This window comes from Sodiomyces alkalinus (genome assembly GCF_003711515.1).
Source record: "Sodiomyces alkalinus F11 unplaced genomic scaffold SODALscaffold_10, whole genome shotgun sequence".
Taxonomy (NCBI): domain Eukaryota; kingdom Fungi; phylum Ascomycota; class Sordariomycetes; order Glomerellales; family Plectosphaerellaceae; genus Sodiomyces; species Sodiomyces alkalinus.
Genome location: NW_021167088.1, coordinates 1,314,056 through 1,328,953, shown reverse-complemented (window position 1 = coordinate 1,328,953; position 14,898 = coordinate 1,314,056). Strand labels below are relative to the sequence as shown.

At 60.9% G+C, this 14,898-nt stretch overlaps 5 protein-coding genes and 1 non-coding gene across 6 annotated transcripts in view; 4 read left to right on the top strand and 2 right to left on the bottom strand.

The window, feature by feature from the left end:
• The window catches only part of SODALDRAFT_320517 (hypothetical protein), a gene marked incomplete at both ends in the record, with an annotated part of 2,411 nt that extends 245 nt beyond the window's left edge, over positions 1 to 2,166 (top strand). The window contains 2 exons of the mRNA XM_028609544.1: positions 82 to 1,950; positions 2,071 to 2,166. Coding sequence (XP_028463867.1) covers positions 82 to 1,950; positions 2,071 to 2,166 — 1,965 coding nt within the window. The remainder of the gene's footprint in view (positions 1 to 81; positions 1,951 to 2,070) is intronic.
• A 171-nt stretch (positions 2,167 to 2,337) lies between these two features.
• Positions 2,338 to 3,369, bottom strand: SODALDRAFT_320516 (hypothetical protein; the record flags this gene model as incomplete). The annotated part of the gene is made up of 2 exons (XM_028609543.1): positions 2,338 to 2,508; positions 2,602 to 3,369. 2 exons carry the CDS (start codon positions 3,367 to 3,369, stop codon positions 2,338 to 2,340), a joined length of 939 nt encoding a protein of 312 aa, XP_028463866.1.
• Positions 3,370 to 3,963: 594 nt separating this feature from the next.
• Positions 3,964 to 7,216, top strand: SODALDRAFT_328447 (hypothetical protein). Its single transcript, XM_028610696.1, has one exon. The coding sequence runs from the start codon at positions 4,425 to 4,427 to the stop codon at positions 7,083 to 7,085; it is 2,661 nt and encodes an 886-aa protein (XP_028463865.1). The 5' UTR covers positions 3,964 to 4,424; the 3' UTR covers positions 7,086 to 7,216.
• A 262-nt stretch (positions 7,217 to 7,478) lies between these two features.
• Positions 7,479 to 7,550, bottom strand: SODALDRAFT_t176. Its single transcript has one exon. It is a non-coding gene; the product is annotated as a tRNA-Arg (tRNA).
• Positions 7,551 to 8,137: 587 nt separating this feature from the next.
• On the top strand, positions 8,138 to 9,604 carry SODALDRAFT_328446 (tricarboxylate carrier). Its single transcript, XM_028610695.1, has 4 exons — positions 8,138 to 8,320; positions 8,384 to 8,517; positions 8,596 to 8,690; positions 8,785 to 9,604. Exons 1-4 carry the CDS (start codon positions 8,217 to 8,219, stop codon positions 9,496 to 9,498), a joined length of 1,047 nt encoding a protein of 348 aa, XP_028463864.1. The 5' UTR covers positions 8,138 to 8,216; the 3' UTR covers positions 9,499 to 9,604.
• Positions 9,605 to 10,550: 946 nt separating this feature from the next.
• Positions 10,551 to 14,898, top strand: part of SODALDRAFT_393854 (hypothetical protein) — a gene marked incomplete at its 5' end in the record, with an annotated part of 5,187 nt that continues 839 nt past the window's right edge. Inside the window, 2 exons of the mRNA XM_028615270.1 lie at positions 10,551 to 10,686; positions 10,795 to 14,855. Of these exons, the coding sequence (XP_028463863.1) occupies positions 10,551 to 10,686; positions 10,795 to 14,855 (4,197 nt within the window). The remainder of the gene's footprint in view (positions 10,687 to 10,794; positions 14,856 to 14,898) is intronic.

Sequence of the window (14,898 nt, the reverse complement as noted above, 5' to 3'; positions counted from 1 at the left end):
CCTCTCAATGTGAGAACGAATATGTGACAGGTCTTGGTCATATATCACCAATGTACACACACTCACGCCACCGTCATCTAGGGCGCCGGCGGCGGTCCGTTAGAAAACAACACCACCGCCTTTCTCGTCCGAGCCGTCGCCGCCGGTTGGCAGAAATGCTCCGTGGTAGCCGTCGACGCCGGCGTCCACCTCGCCGCCATCGTCCAAATCCTCGAATCCACCCAGCCCGCCAACCTCGCCTCCCTCCCTCTCCCCCACACCCTCGAGAGCGGCCCCTTTGCCGGTTTCCAGGTGCACTCTGCCTCCACCCGTGTCAACGCCGCCCACATTGCCCGCTCTCTCGTCGACACCTACCTCATCACCCATCCTCACCTGGACCACATCGCCGGTTTCGTCGTCAACACGGCCGGCGTCCCCGGCGGACCCCGGCCGAAGCGCCTCGCCGGCCTGCCTGCCACCATTGACGCCTTTAAGCAGCACATCTTCAACAACGTCATCTGGCCGAACCTCTCCGACGAGAACGGCGGCGTTGGCCTGGTGACCTATACTCGCCTGGTCGACGGCGGTAGCCCGGCTATCGGAGAAGGTGATGCCAGGGGGTACCTCGAGGTCGCCGAGGGCCTCAGCGTAAAAGCGTGGTCCATTTCTCACGGAACCGCCATAGAACCTCTTCCTCCCCACCGCAACTCTCAATCATCCGCCACTAGTACTCCTGCTCGACACGCCTCTCTCGATGCCTCTTCTTCCATGCCCTCCCATTATACTCAAACATATCACCCCTACGCGCAGCAGCAGCAGCAACAACAACAGCCGCACCACCACCACCACCACCACAACAACCACCATCACCACCAACAACAACCCCAACCACACATCCCCCCACGCTCCCATAACCATAACCCCCCCGCAACACCCCAACCCCGCACCGCCTCCTGTCCCTTTCTCATTCAACAACAACAACAACAAGCCAACTTCCTCGACGCACCCCCGCCAGCGCCGCCCCCTCCCGTCTACGACTCGACAGTCTACTTCCTCCGCGACACCACCACGGGCTCCGAGGTCCTCATCTTCGGCGACGTGGAACCAGACGCCCTGTCCTCCTACCCGCGCAACCTGGGCATCTGGAAAGAAGCGGCCCCCAAGATCGCCCGGGGCGCCCTGCGCGCCGTCCTCATCGAGTGCAGCTACGACGACAGCCAGAGCGCCGACCGCCTGTTCGGACACATGAAGCCCAGCTTCGTGATGGACGAGCTCCGGACCCTGGCGCGGGAGGTCGACGTCCTCCGGTGTCTGTGGAATGCGGGGTCGTCTTCTGATTCGGGCCTCGTTGGGAAGGAGGCCGCCCTAGCAGCAGCAGCAGCAGCAGCAGCCACAACAACAACAACAGCAGCAACAGCAGCAACAACATCAGCAGGAAGAGGAGGAGGAGGGCTTGACAGTCTGAAGAAACGCAAGAGGCTCCAGGTCGATTGTGACGCCCCTTCCCGGCGGAAGACGGGGCCTGTTTTCAACAGTGGCGGCTGCGGCGGCGGCGGCGAGGGGGTCAAGGGGGTTGATAGCGAGGCGGTGAGTCCCAAGACGGTGCGGAGTCGGTTCAATTCGCAGCAGGATGACGGGGTCGGGGTCCCCCAGCAGCAGCAGCAGCAGCAGCAGCACTCGCTACCCGGGACACCACATCTCGCCACGCCGACGGCCGAGCTCTCGTTGAAGGATGTGGTTGCGCGGGATCTTGAACTGGCGTCTCGTTCCCATTCGCCTTCGCCGCGGCATTCTTTCGACGACGGTAGGGAGACGGGGGAGCCGAATGCCGCGGTATCGGGGACCACGACGAGGCCGCTCGAGGGTGTCAAGGTGATCATTATCCATGTCAAGGACAAGTTGGATGGTGTTGATCAAGGGGCTAGGATTCTGAAGGAGTTGCAGGCGCATGAGGACGAGGCGCAGACTGGGGTGGAGTTTATTCTTTCCTACTGTGGGCAGAGTATATATGTCTGATCTTTACTCTTACCAAGGGTTTTTTGGGGGGTTTTTTTTTTCTTTTCGATATGCTCTATATACGATGCGGGATAGGTAGGGCAGGCAGATGGAAACTGGACGTGGTTCAACGGGACTCGGCGAGCCTGGAGTTTTGCGTTTTTGCTTTGCGGTTTGGTTTCGGTGATTTGATATTGTATTAATCTCGGACCTGGTGCATCACGAAGAAATGACCGTCACATCTCCCGGCTGTTCTCGAAGTCTAAAGTCTAAGTGTCTCGATATGCGTCCTCCACCTCCACTCGGTTTGTTTCTATTCTACTCTATATCACCCCTCATACAGCATCCAACGTCAGAATCCACTCAGTTCGGCTCTCCGTTTTGAAGCTGCCTCTCTTGCTGTCGTCTCTTTTCCTTCAGCTTCTCGTACCCGTCCATGCCCAGCGTTTCCTCAAACACAGGCCGCAGGAGTTCGACGGCCTCGGTGGTGCGTCCATACGAGATACCTCCCAGTCGACTTATGGGTCGTAACACCTGAGAAGCAGTCAGTTGTCATACTCGCAATGCTAGGGGACCAAAAAAGAAAAAAAAAAAAAAAAAAAAGAGAGAGAGAGAGAGAGAACGCACCGACAAATCGACCACACTCCGGTCCTCATTCACCGCATCCCCCCGCACCCAAAACCTCGTCCCCTCCACAATAACCACCGTCGAGCCAATCCTCCCAGGCGCCCCCCGACTCTCATACTCCCTCACGAAATCCAGCTTCGCCTCAATCGAAACCACCGCCTCGGCAACGCGCGCGCACCGCACCGTCTCCGCGTCCCGCACGGGCGTGAGCCCGGAAACGACCCACTCGCTCACCCCACGCGGGCTGTCGATGCTCGCCGCGTTGGCCGCCTCGAGGAGGGGCTCGCCGACCAGGTTGATGACGCACTCGCGCGTGTCGACGAGGTTGCGGAGCGAGTCCTTGGGGCGGGCCAGGCTGCAGGCGAAGCCGAGGGCGAAGAGGGGCGGGTCGTGGCTCAGGACGTTGAAGAAGCTGAAGGGGGCTAGGTTGTCTTTCTCGGCGTCGGAGTCGCGCGCTTCGTCCGGGGAGCGGGTGGAGAGGAGGGCGATGGGGCGGGGGGCGATGGAGGAGATGAGGAGTTTGTAGTTGGCGCCTGGGGGCCGGTTTGCCGCGTACGGGTCTATGGGGATGTGGGCTGGAGGGGTCGAGGTTGCATTGCTTCGTGGAGGAGAGGCGACGGAAGAGGTGGCATTGGGTCCGGATCCGTAGGTCCAGCTTGGGTCCGGGGTTTTTGTGTAGCGGAGGGCTTTGGGGTCCCAGTCCGGGCGGGAGGCTTCTACTGTTTTGAAGTCCGGATGGGGGTTCCGGATGTCTTTATTCTCGGACATGGTGGGTTTGGCACGCGAGGACTGTGTGGATTTTGTGTGTGTGTCTCTGCGAGTGCGGGTGGGTGTGTGTGTTGTCGCGATGGAGGGTGAAGAAGCGCGGACTGGGGATGTTAGAAGCGAGGAGCGGGTCGGACGTAAGCAGCTGCATAAAAGACTCATGGTGATGTTCGGTGGGAACGGAATTAGAAATTATGTATTATTTTTTCCTTTTAGAACTATAACGTCCGGCTGGTACCGCTCATGACGGTGTCCGTATAAGCCGCCGTTCCTCGAGATCCCCTTTGGCCCTTGCCCAAATGAGGGGCACCGGCATATCAATCGGGATCTTATCGGCCGGGGACCAAGGGGCACCGGACGGGAGGGATTGACCAAAGAAAGGGTTCAGCACGTTATCACCACGTGATTCCACGATACGGCTGACAAAGGGTGGGGAAAGGGTGGAGAAAGAAAGGGCGGGGAGAAATTGTGAGTAATTTCGTACCTATGTAGCGAAGTACCTGCGTACTCTGCACCCGTACCTTCGTACCTGCACCGACATCATCTCGAGCTTTTTTTCTTCTTTTTTTTTTTCCTTTCCATTTCTTTTGGTGTTGACAGAGAACAGCCAGATTTTGCCCCACTGCACTTACTCAAATACTTTCTGTCCGCATGTGAGGGCTTACTTCTCCATGTCATGGGCCTGCTTTCTCAGGCATCGGGTCAATCATCGGGTCAATCAATTCGTCGTTAGGTGTCCCATCGAGCAACACTTCCCATATTCCTCTTCTTCTCCCCGCCACTCAACCTCTTCCACCTCTCCTCCTCCTCGTGGTCCTCTTCCTCCTCCACGACCTAACCGGCCTCGATCGCCTCGAAAACCCGGAAAAACATCCCGACCCTCCTCTTTTCCGTCTTCCTTCTACAAGACTCTCCCCCCAGGATCATACGTTATCGTCCCCGCGCCCTCAGCCCCGCCCTCAGCCTCGCCCTCAGCCTCGCCAACCCCGAAACCAAACCCAACCACATCTCCGACCGCTCCCGCTCCCACTCCCACCCCCCCCGAAGGCCGAACCACCATGTCGAGCTTCGTACAAATCATCACGGCCCCGACCGCCGACACCCAAGGCGCCGGCCTGCTCCTCCACTTCGACCACCGCCGCTACTTCTTCGGCAACCTCGCCCAGGGCACGCAGCGCGCCTTCACCCAGCGCGGCGTCTCCATGACCAAGCTCGAGAAGCTCTTCCTCTCCGGGCCGGTCACCTGGCAGAACGTCGGCGGCCTGATGGGCATGATGCTCACCGTCGCCGACGCCCTCGCCAGCACCAACAGCCAGACCGAGGCCCAGAACAAGATCCGCCGGGAGACCGGCAAGGCGCAGCTCAGCCTGGTCGAGCGGGAGCTGGAGGTCTTTGGGGCGAAGAACCTCGCCTACACCGTCGCCACCGCGCGCCACTTCATCTTCCGCACCGGCATGCCCATCCGGGCGGTGGACTTCGACGTCGACCCCAGGATCGCGAGCCCGGAGGTCGACCCGGAGAAGCCGGACTGGGAGGACGACTCGGTCCGGGTGTGGTACGTCCCCGTGGCTGTCGCGGCTGCCGCTGTGGCCGGGAACGGTATGCCTCTGTCGTCTCGGAAAAAGAGGAGTTTTGACATGATGACTGAGTCTGAGAACGGCGGGGTAGGTACAGGTGCAGGTGCTGCATCAACGGCTGATGGCCCCGCCCCCACCGAGGATCGGCAACCGGCAGCAGACAACGCTGCGGCCGACGACGACGCCGCGTATGTCCGCCAGGTCATCGACTCCATGTTCAACTCCGACTGGAGGCCGGATTCCTTCGTCGAGAGCAAACTTCACGACGTCGAACTGCCCGCCACCGTTTTCGTCCGCAACGAAGGCGGTGGGATCCAGCGGTATAAAGGCCCCCTCCCGGATAAGGACCCCGATGCGCCCAACATCGACGTCTTGGTCCGGCAACCCTGGCCAGGCGTTCGCTTCGGGACGCTACCCCCCACGTCGCGGTCGTCGACGTCGCTCTGCTACGTCGTCAAGAACAAAGGCCGCAGGGGCAAGTTCAACCCCAAGGTGGCCAAAGAGCTGGGCGTCGCCGTGCAAGACTTCAAGCTCCTGACGGCGGGCCAGGCCGTCAAGGGGAAGGACGGCATCGACGTGACCCCCGACATGGTCCTCGAGGCCCCCATCAAGGGCTCGGGCTTTGCCCTGTTCGAGATTCCGTCCCGGGATTACGTCCAGCATTTCGTAGACCGACCCGAGTGGAGGTCCGAGGGACTCATGGATCAGGTCCACGTCCTGTACTGGGTTCTCGGAGAATCCGTCTTTGACGACCCCGCCATTCAGTCTTTCATCCGGGAGAGGCCCGGCGTCAGGCACGTGGTTATGGCGCCCGACGTATCCCCCAACATGCTCGCCTTCGAGAGCTACGCCGCCCTGCTGACGACGCTGCGCCGCATCGACCCGGACCGGTTCCCGATCCCCAAGTTCAACAACAAGTTCCGCGACGTCGCCTCGACGACGACGGCGGCGGCGGGGTCTCCTCCGGTCGAGGTAGGCCGCACCGGCATGAGGGCCAAGTACCTGCCCACCTTCCAGGTGGTGGATTCCGAGGTGGTGCCGTTCCCGCGCCTCGAGGAAGCACTGAACCTGGACGACGAAATCGTGTCGCTGGCGCGGGAGGCCAAGCGAAAAGTAGCCGACCCGGCGTTTTCGGCCGAGGTGGAGCGGGCCGAGCAGGACATGCCGAACCGCGACGCCGAGGTGATCCCCCTGGGCACGGGGTCGGCGCTGCCGTCCAAATACCGCAACGTGTCCGCCACGCTGCTCCGCGTGCCGGGCGTCGGCAACTACCTGCTCGACGCGGGCGAGAACACGCTCGGCCAGCTCCGCCGCATGTTCGGCGACGAGGAGTGCCGCCGCGTGGTCGCCGACCTGCGGCTCATCCTCGTCAGCCACATGCACGCCGACCACCACCTCGGCATCGCGAGCGTCATCGGCGAGTGGCACCGCCTGACCTCGTCGTCCTCGTCGTCTCAGGGCCAGGGCACGACGGCGGACCGGACGTTGGGCGTCTGCAGCCCGGCGCAGATGCAGCAGTGGCTCCGGGAATACAGCCAGGTCGAGGACATCGGGTTGCCTCGGCTCCGGTTCTCGACCAACGGCCGGCCGGCGACGGCCGAGGCCCTCGCGGCGGGGGGGTTGAAGCGCGTCGATACGGTGTTCGTGGAGCACTGCCAGGGCGCGACGGCGGCGGTGCTGACGTGGCCGTCGGGGCTGAAGGTGGCGTACTCGGGCGACTGCCGGCCCAGCGATAAGTTCGCGGCGGTGGGGCGGGGCGCGACGCTGCTGGTGCACGAGTGCACGTTCGACGACGACAAGGTGGAGGACGCGAAGGACAAGAAGCATTCGACCATGGGGGAGGCGCTGGGGATCGCGGAGAAGATGGGGGCGCGGCGCGTGCTGTTGACGCATTTTTCGCAGCGGTATGCCAAGTTCCCGCTGCTGGACCCGAGGGAGGTGGTCACGGAGGAGGATACGGTGGACGGGGAGGGCGAGGCGGCGGCTACGGCTACGGCTGCGGCTACGGCTAAGAAGGTGAAGGTGAAGGATCAGGTCGTGTTGCTGGCGTTCGACCAGATGCGTGTCAAGCTTGGGGAGTTCCGACATGCGGCCGCTTTCTTGCCGGCTCTGAGACTATTCTTTGATAAACAGGGCGAATAAGGTGGATGAATCGGGGGCTGTATATAGGGAATGGGTTAGATCTTGAGACAGAGAGCTGCCCTACAGTACATAGACCCGGCTTGTGGCTATGGGTCAAATAATCAATGCAGGCGACGACTCTTGTGCATTCCCAAAATTTCAAGCTGGTTCCATGGTTGGTGTAGCGACAGACCTGCCTCCGTAGTATTTAAGAGACAGAAGGGTTGAGGTTTCGAGAGAGTATTTTCAATGAGGACCTGTCTACTTCTAACACCCCTTTGAAGCTTGACGGTCTTTCATAGCAGAGTCTGTCCGAGCACGCTATTGAATGGTTGATCTATAACAAAGCCAGCGGTAAAATAAAAATAAAAATAAAAGAAAAGAATCAATGAAATCGTCAAAAAATCAATACAACGACCGCGGTAGGACTCGAACCCACAATCTTCAGAGCCGAAATCTGACGCCCTACCATTGAGCCACGCGGCCAACTGTTGGGAAGAAGGGTGACAAATAAGCCATAAGTAGCTAGCGGTTAGCGGGCGCAACGGTAATATGACTGTTCCACCCATTGGCTGGTGGGTTGTGGTGGCAATAACTTTACTCGCAAACCCACGAGTTGAAGGGGTTGCTTTAAACCCAGTTTAATGGTTGTATTGTTTGACTGTTTACCTTGTACCCGTGTTTACTTACACGTACAGTTGAGCACCTGAACCTCTGGGAAACAGGTACGGTGTAAACTGGAACTTAAGAAGTACCTGAGCTGTGTAAGGTACCTACTGTACAGGTACGACGGCATATGATTGGCAGTCCATAAGGTAAAGGTAGTCGGAAATCAGCGGCACGCGACCCGCGATCGGAGGAACCCTGAATCGATACCAGGCACGGATACCGGTACGTACTTTATCGGAAGAGCCACTCACTCCCATGGAACTTTACCTTAGTCTTCTCACCGCACTGATAAGAACTTGCCGGCTGTGTAAATTTTTTATTTTTATTTTTCTTTACAGCGGCAGCCTCTTGCGCACACGGGCTCGGTCGCCTTTGGGCAGGTCTTTGTGATTCATTCCGTTTTCCGTTTCTCCCCCTTGGTCCTGTCAATTGGGGCGCGGGGTGCGGACACACGACCGGACCCTCGAACGAAACCCGTCTACCATGTCGGCCTCTCTCCCCGGCAGCCGCCCCCTGCCGGCGTCTCAATATGACCTCGATACGTACTGGGGCCGAGTCCGACATTCCATGGGCCTCACAGATCCTAGGTGCGCATTGCCTTTGTCTGTCCCCGGTTGGTTCCTCGACTGACGTGACATTCTTTTGCGCAGAACACTGCTTGTCGACAAGGCGGGTCTGGAGCACTGCAAGCAGCTCCTCATCGACTATAAGCAGGGCAAGATCGGGGAAATGACGCCGGAGCTATGGAAGGCGAAGAAGGTGGTCGACTCGACTCTACACCCAGGTCAGTTTACTGGTGTCGTCGTCCTTGTGGACAATCCGTTTCTACTTGGGGGGCCCACGCTGACATGTTCTTGGCTAGACACCGGCGAGCCGGTCTTCCTTCCGTTCCGCATGTCGTCCTTTGTTCTCTCCAACCTCATCGTCACCGCGGGGATGCTCCAACCAGGACTTGGTGTACGTGGCTCCCCTCTCCCCTCTCCCCTCTCCCCTGCCTGCCTTTGTTGTTTTGTTGCAAACAACAAGCTAACTCGGACGCCCCCGACGAAAGACCACAGGCACGGTATCGTGGCAAGTAGCGAACCAGTCCCTCAACGTAGCCATCAACTCGGCCAACGCCAACAAGTCCTCCCCGATGAACTGGGCGCAGATGGCCCAGTCCTACGCGGTGGCCGTCTCGATATCCTGCGGCGTGGCGCTGGGGCTCCGGGGCCTCGTGCCCCGGGTCCGCGGGATCAGCGCCTCGACGCGCACGATCCTGACGCGGCTGGTGCCGTTCGCGGCGGTGGCGACGGCGGGCGCGCTCAACGTGGTGCTGATGCGCGGCGAGGAGATGCGCACGGGCATCGACGTGTTCCCCGTGCCGGGAGGGGCGGAGGACGGCGACGGCGACGGGCTGGAGGCGGCGGCCGAGGGCAAGACGGACGGGGACGTGGCCGTGCCCAACAGCCTGGGGCGGAGCAAGGCGGCGGCGAGGCTGGCGGTGGGCGAGACGGCGGCGAGCCGCGTGTTCAACTCGACGCCCATCATGGTGCTGCCGCCGCTGGTGCTGGTGAGGTTGCAGCGCACCGAGTGGCTCAAGGCGCGGCCCAGGTTGGTGATGCCGGTCAACTTGGGGCTCATCTTGTGTACGAGCGTTGCGGTGCTGCCGCTTGCGTTGGCGGTGTTTCCGCAGAGGCAGACGATTCACGTCGACAAGCTGGAGCCTGAGTTTCACGGGCGGGGGGGCAAGGGGGGGATGGTGGTGTTTAACCGGGGGATGTAGAGGGGCGGTGGTTGAGCAGTGACGTGTTGAAGCATAGGATGTGCATCATGCGCGTGGCATATTGCAAGCATTACATGTAAGGTATATTGCATCCCATAGAAGTCCGGCGGTCGGTGTTAGAGACGTTCGTGAGCAGTGAGGTACTTAAGTGTAACGTCCTTACTTGTACAAGCAGTAGTAGGGAGGGACTTGATTGGAATTGTGCTTGTGGACTAGTACTCTGTACTTCATATTTGGTGACTCGGCAGCCCCTACGAAGCAACTCAGGCCCGGCCAGCGCTAGGGAAATACCAACACTGCTAGACACCCACTAAACGTGTCCGTTCCAGGGCATGGCTTAGCACCCCCCATGTCTTCTGAGTCAGCGGGCCTCCCTGTACCTTAGGTAATTACCTTAGGTAATGTACGTTGTATTCCGCCCCCTCACCTCGACCTCACCTCGACCTCTGACCTGGCGATGCATTCCACCAGACCAGACCAGACCCTTGCCCTTGCCCTTGCACCCTCGCATTTCTTTGCATCTCTTGGGAACGTCAACCGTCGTCGTATCACAGATTCGAATTGGGCCTGACAAGCTAAGAGCCATAACCTTTGACGCTAACAAAAAGACCAAAAAGACCAAAAAGACCAAAAAGAAAGCAATCACAGGCCGGATTCTGGTCTAAACCGAAAGTTGATTGACGCGACAGGGCTTGGGGCTTGTTGCTACGGGCTGCTGGTCTCTTGTTGACTTGTTTGACTTTGTTGACTTTTGTGTTGACACTTTCAGTGCGTTCTCTCTTCTCTTTTCCCTCTTCCCTCTGCCCCTCCGTCCTTCTCTCCTTCATCCTTCTCCCTCCATCCCTGTATCCCTCCATCCAAGGGAAAGAAAACAAGACGACGACGACGCCAAGCCGCGGGACTGTTGGCGCTTCTCTCAAAGTAAACACCACTCACATCCCGCTTCGAAAAGAAAGAGAAGAAGAAAAAAAACAGGCCTCCTACCTCGGTCCCAGTCGAATGCCCTCTCCTCCTCCCACCTCTCCCTTCAAAGGAAACTTGGGAAAAGCGCCATGGACGACGTTTCCAAGTTTCTTCAAGACGTCAAGGAGATGAACGCACGGAGAACCGAAGAAGACGATGCCCGCCAGAGAGAATTGGACCAGAAAATCCAGCAAGAGAAGAAGGAGCGCCAAGCTCGTCGTGCCGGTATGTTTTCTCCGTCCTCTGTCTCCTGTCCTCTGTCTCCTGTCCTCTCTTCCATGTCCTCTCTTCCATGTCCTGTCTGTCGACTGACCTCGTCTCTGCCCCCTCTAGAACGTGCAAGATCCATATCCCCCCAGAAATCATCCCCCGCCAACACGCCGCCCCCCTCGTCCCATCGCCACGCCACCCAGCTCTCTGGATCCCTGAGACTATCTCCCGCCCTCGACGTATCGGCTAGCCCACCATCCGCCGCCTCGAACGCCATTTCAACCGAGCCCATAAGCAAACATCTCCATCGCCCTGTCGTCGACAACACCACGGAACAGAAGAAGCCAGCTACCACCGTCATGCCCGCCTCATCCTCGCCGAATACCGCTACTACGCCTCAAGGTCCCAGGGCCTTGTCATGGCAGAGACGTCCTCCACCATCCTCCCGGCCGTCCGACTCCGACTCGTCCAGAACCAGACCACTATCCATGCTGCCCACCCCCACTCAGAACCAGAACGCAGCCAGACCCGCCGCCCCTCCCGTCGCCGCTTCCGAGTCCTCTTCCGCTACCGAATCCTCTTCCGCTACCGAGACGACCTTTTCCAGAGACCAGATCGCCCAAGCACTGGGCTCCAAGGATCCTACCTGGTTCCGTCAGACCGCCGACCGAGGAGGCCTCGGCTCTGCCGCCTACCGGAAACCCCAGGTCGAGGATCCCGATCCCTTGGACATGTCGTCGATGCGAGCCCAGCTACCGGGCATGAGCCGCGTCGTGTCCACCGAGTCCGCCAAGACCCGCTCGACCGAAGAAACCCCAGAAGTGCCATTCGCCAGCGGCCGCACATCTCCCACCAAACCTCCCTCACCTACCAAGGGCATGGGCGGCTTCGTGCAAAGCGCCATGATGAAGAGGTCGGACAGCGTCAAGAGATGGACCGTCGCCTCCCCTCCCGCCGTCGCCAGGGGGGACTCCATCGCCCCGGGTCGCGGGGGGGATAGGTCTAGCACGGCACGCTCTAGGTCACGGCCCACCAGCATGTTCCGCGAGCGCCGCTCCGACACTTCCGCCGAATCCTCGCGCCCTGGCTCGAGAGAGGGGCCGACCGATACCAACCCTGCCGCCGACCATACGCCCAAGCCCAGCAGGACCGCCGCCTCTGCCGAAACGTCCGTGGATAGCAGCAACAACACGGCCACGGCCACGGCCACGCTCGGGGCTCACGACGACCCCGCCGTCCCTGTCAGCCCGTCCAAGACCATGGACCCTCGACGATGGAGCCCCACCAAGGCGAGCTGGTTGGAAACCGCCCTGAACAAGCCCGACTCTGCCAAGCCCAAGCCCGCCCCTCCTTCTACGGCCCATCAACCCGCCTGGATGGTGGAGCTGAACAAGGCCAAGGCCCAGAGGGCTAACAACAACCCCGACAACCCCGACAACCCCGACAACCACGGCCTCGGCAAGCCCGCGCCCCCTGCGCCGTCTAAGCACTCGGTCAACATTGGCGGACTTATGAGGTCGTCACCAATGGGCGCCGCCGCCGTCAAGACGTCCCCCGCTGGGCTCGGCGGCATCTACTCTCCTCCGCCGACGACGGCAACAACTAGTAGTCACCGCCGAGGCGCCGGGAGTATCAGCATCAGCGGCGGAAACCTCCGCGACACCTTGTTGTCCAGGGGGAGTGGTACACCGAGCCCGACCAAGATGGAGCCAGACACGAGGTCGAACACGAGGTCGAACACGAGGTCGAACACGAACTCGGCCACGGCCACGGCCACCGACAACGCCGAAGAAAAAGCAAACAAGCCAGCAGATCCCCATGCTCGCCCCGTTCCGCCTCCCGCTGCCGGCAAATCCAAACCCGAAACCCCTCCCAAGAAGGACTTTCGAGCGAACCTCAAGCCCCGCCAGGCATCCGTGGATTCGTCGTTGCCGTCGTCGTCGTCGTCGTCGTCGGCCGTGCCGGCACGCAGGGAGCAAGAGATGGAGTTCAAGAACGTCTTCGGCACCCTACGCCGGGCCGAAACCAGGAACTACGTCCCCCCGGACGAACTGAAGCAGAACATCATGCGCGGGAAGGCCGCCCTGAACGTCACCGGCGGGCCGAACCCCAGCGAGCGGAAAGACGAGTTCAAGGAGGCCATCTTGAAGAAGAAGGAGGACTTCAAGAAGGCCCAGGCCGAGGGACGCGCCGTGACTGTCACGCGCAGCGCCACCTTGCCCACCGAGAAACCCCTTGTCCCAGAGGGTCTCGCGAAACGGGCGGAATTGCAGAAATCTGTCGCGAGGAGGAAAGACGGCGCCGCACCCGGTGGACCCGGTGGACCCGGTGGAGGCGGCCTGGCAGATCGCTTTAACCCGGCGCTCGCCGGCTTGCTGGCCAAGGGCCCTCCTCCCATGGCCACCAACGGCCGTGGAGGTCGGAACGACCCCGATTCCATCGCATCGCCCGAAACCACTCCCGAACCCTCCGCTCCTGGACCTCAGTTGACGCACATGACTAAGGGCCGTGCCCGAGGTCCCAGGAGAAAGGCGCCGACGTCGGCTCAGCCAGCCGCGGTTGCAACAACTCCGGCCAAGCCACTCCAGGCGGCACGCTCTTCGTCCACACCCGTGCGGTCCCCGTTCAGGACGGAGCCCACGGTAGAGGAAGAGGAGACATCCTCCCGATTGGAAGTCGTCTCCCGGTCAACACCGCCGCCGGTATCCCCGTCATCGTCTCTGCCTCGGTCCATCCAAGCCCAAGTTGCCGTGAAGGCCGCCATCCGGCACAAGCCTTCGCCGCCGAGGCCCGTGGAGAAAGCAGTGGTGTCCTCTATAGAACCCGAGCTCGAGCTCGAGCGCGAGCCCGAGACGCCCTCCACGTCGCGGCAGACTTCGATGACGCCCCTCCGATCCAATGGAGGCGCAGAGTTAAGGGAAGGAGATACTGTGACGACTCCCCTGGTAGGCCGGAAGCTGCCCTCGCCGCCAGCGACCAAGGAAAAGCCGACCGACATCGCACCGCTTGGATCCTTTGGCACACTCAGACGCACACCATCACCTACGAAACGTAGCGAAAACGAACCCAACCAGCCCGAGGAACCCCAACCGTCGTCTTCTCCCAAGAAGTTGGACTTGAAGAGGGTATCGAGATTCGTGGCTGAGCCGGACACCACCACCACCAGCGCCGCCACCGCCACCACCGCCACCAACCTCAAGTCAAACGAGAAGGCCAAAGCAGTCGTCCGATCAGAAGCGCCAAAACGGGAGAGCATCGTGCCGCCGCCTCTCCGGACTTTGAACAGCAACCAACAACAACCCAACGAAGTCTCGGCCTTCCTCGACGGCTTCTTCGGAACCCCCCGCCCCAAGAGGGACTATCGCGTCGACACGGCCGAGATCCTCTCCAACAAGACCAGGGTACCCAGCCCCGCGCAGGGTCCATCTACCACCCAGCTCTTCCAGCTCTTCGGCGACGGCAAGAAGAGGCCCGTGCCGGCGCACAACGAGCGCGTCCTGTTCGAGCAGGACATGTACCTCTGCGCACACCACTACACCACCGAATCCGGCAGGCGCGTGTCGGAAACCTACTTCTGGGCCGGCGACCAAGTGGCCACCTCCACCGTCGAGGACGCCCAGCTCTTCGCGAGCCGCGAGGCCAGGACCCTCGGCAGCGGCAGCGGCAGCGGCAGCGGGAGCAGTCCCCTCGTCCGCCTCCGGCAGGGCAAGGAGACGGCCGCGTTCCTGCAGGCGCTGGGCGGCGTCGTCGTCACGCGCCGCGGGTCCAGCGACAAGCACGACTCGCTGGCCCCCAGCATGCTCTGTGGACGGCGGCACCTGGGCCAGGTTGTCTTCGACGAGCTCGACATGGCCCCGTCCAGCCTCTGCTCGGGGTTCCCTTTCTTGGTCGCCTCCGGGGGCCAGTGTTATCTCTGGAAGGGCAAGGGGAGCCATGTCGACGAGTTGAGTTCCGCGAGGCTGGTGGGCATGGATTTGACCTTGACGGGGGAGCTTGTCGAGGTCGAGGAGGGGAGGGAGCCGGATTCGTTCTGGCAGCTGTTCGGCGGCGGCGGCGGTGGTGGTCTCGCAACGGCGGCGGCGGCGGCGAGACCTGCTTCTTCTGCCGATCACTGGCGTCTGAAGCCCAACTACGACAAGTACTGCGGCCGGCTTTTCTTGTCCGATGCCGCTTCACCCCGGCAGGTCAGTACATCCTACGTGGTCTTTATTTCCGGTTGTCTCACTA

Bases quoted from the DNA above. Each gene is read 5' to 3' on its own strand.
- SODALDRAFT_328446 (XM_028610695.1), top strand. From the start codon at position 8,217: ATGTCGGCCTCTCTCCCCGGCAGCCGCCCCCTGCCGGCGTCTCAATAT. The intron at 8,321-8,383 runs GTGCGCATTGCC...TCTTTTGCGCAG, and splicing joins ATGGGCCTCACAGATCCTAG to AACACTGCTTGTCGACAAGG. The intron at 8,691-8,784 runs GTACGTGGCTCC...CCCCGACGAAAG, and splicing joins TGCTCCAACCAGGACTTGGT to ACCACAGGCACGGTATCGTG.
- SODALDRAFT_328447 (XM_028610696.1), top strand. From the start codon at position 4,425: ATGTCGAGCTTCGTACAAATCATCACGGCCCCGACCGCCGACACCCAA.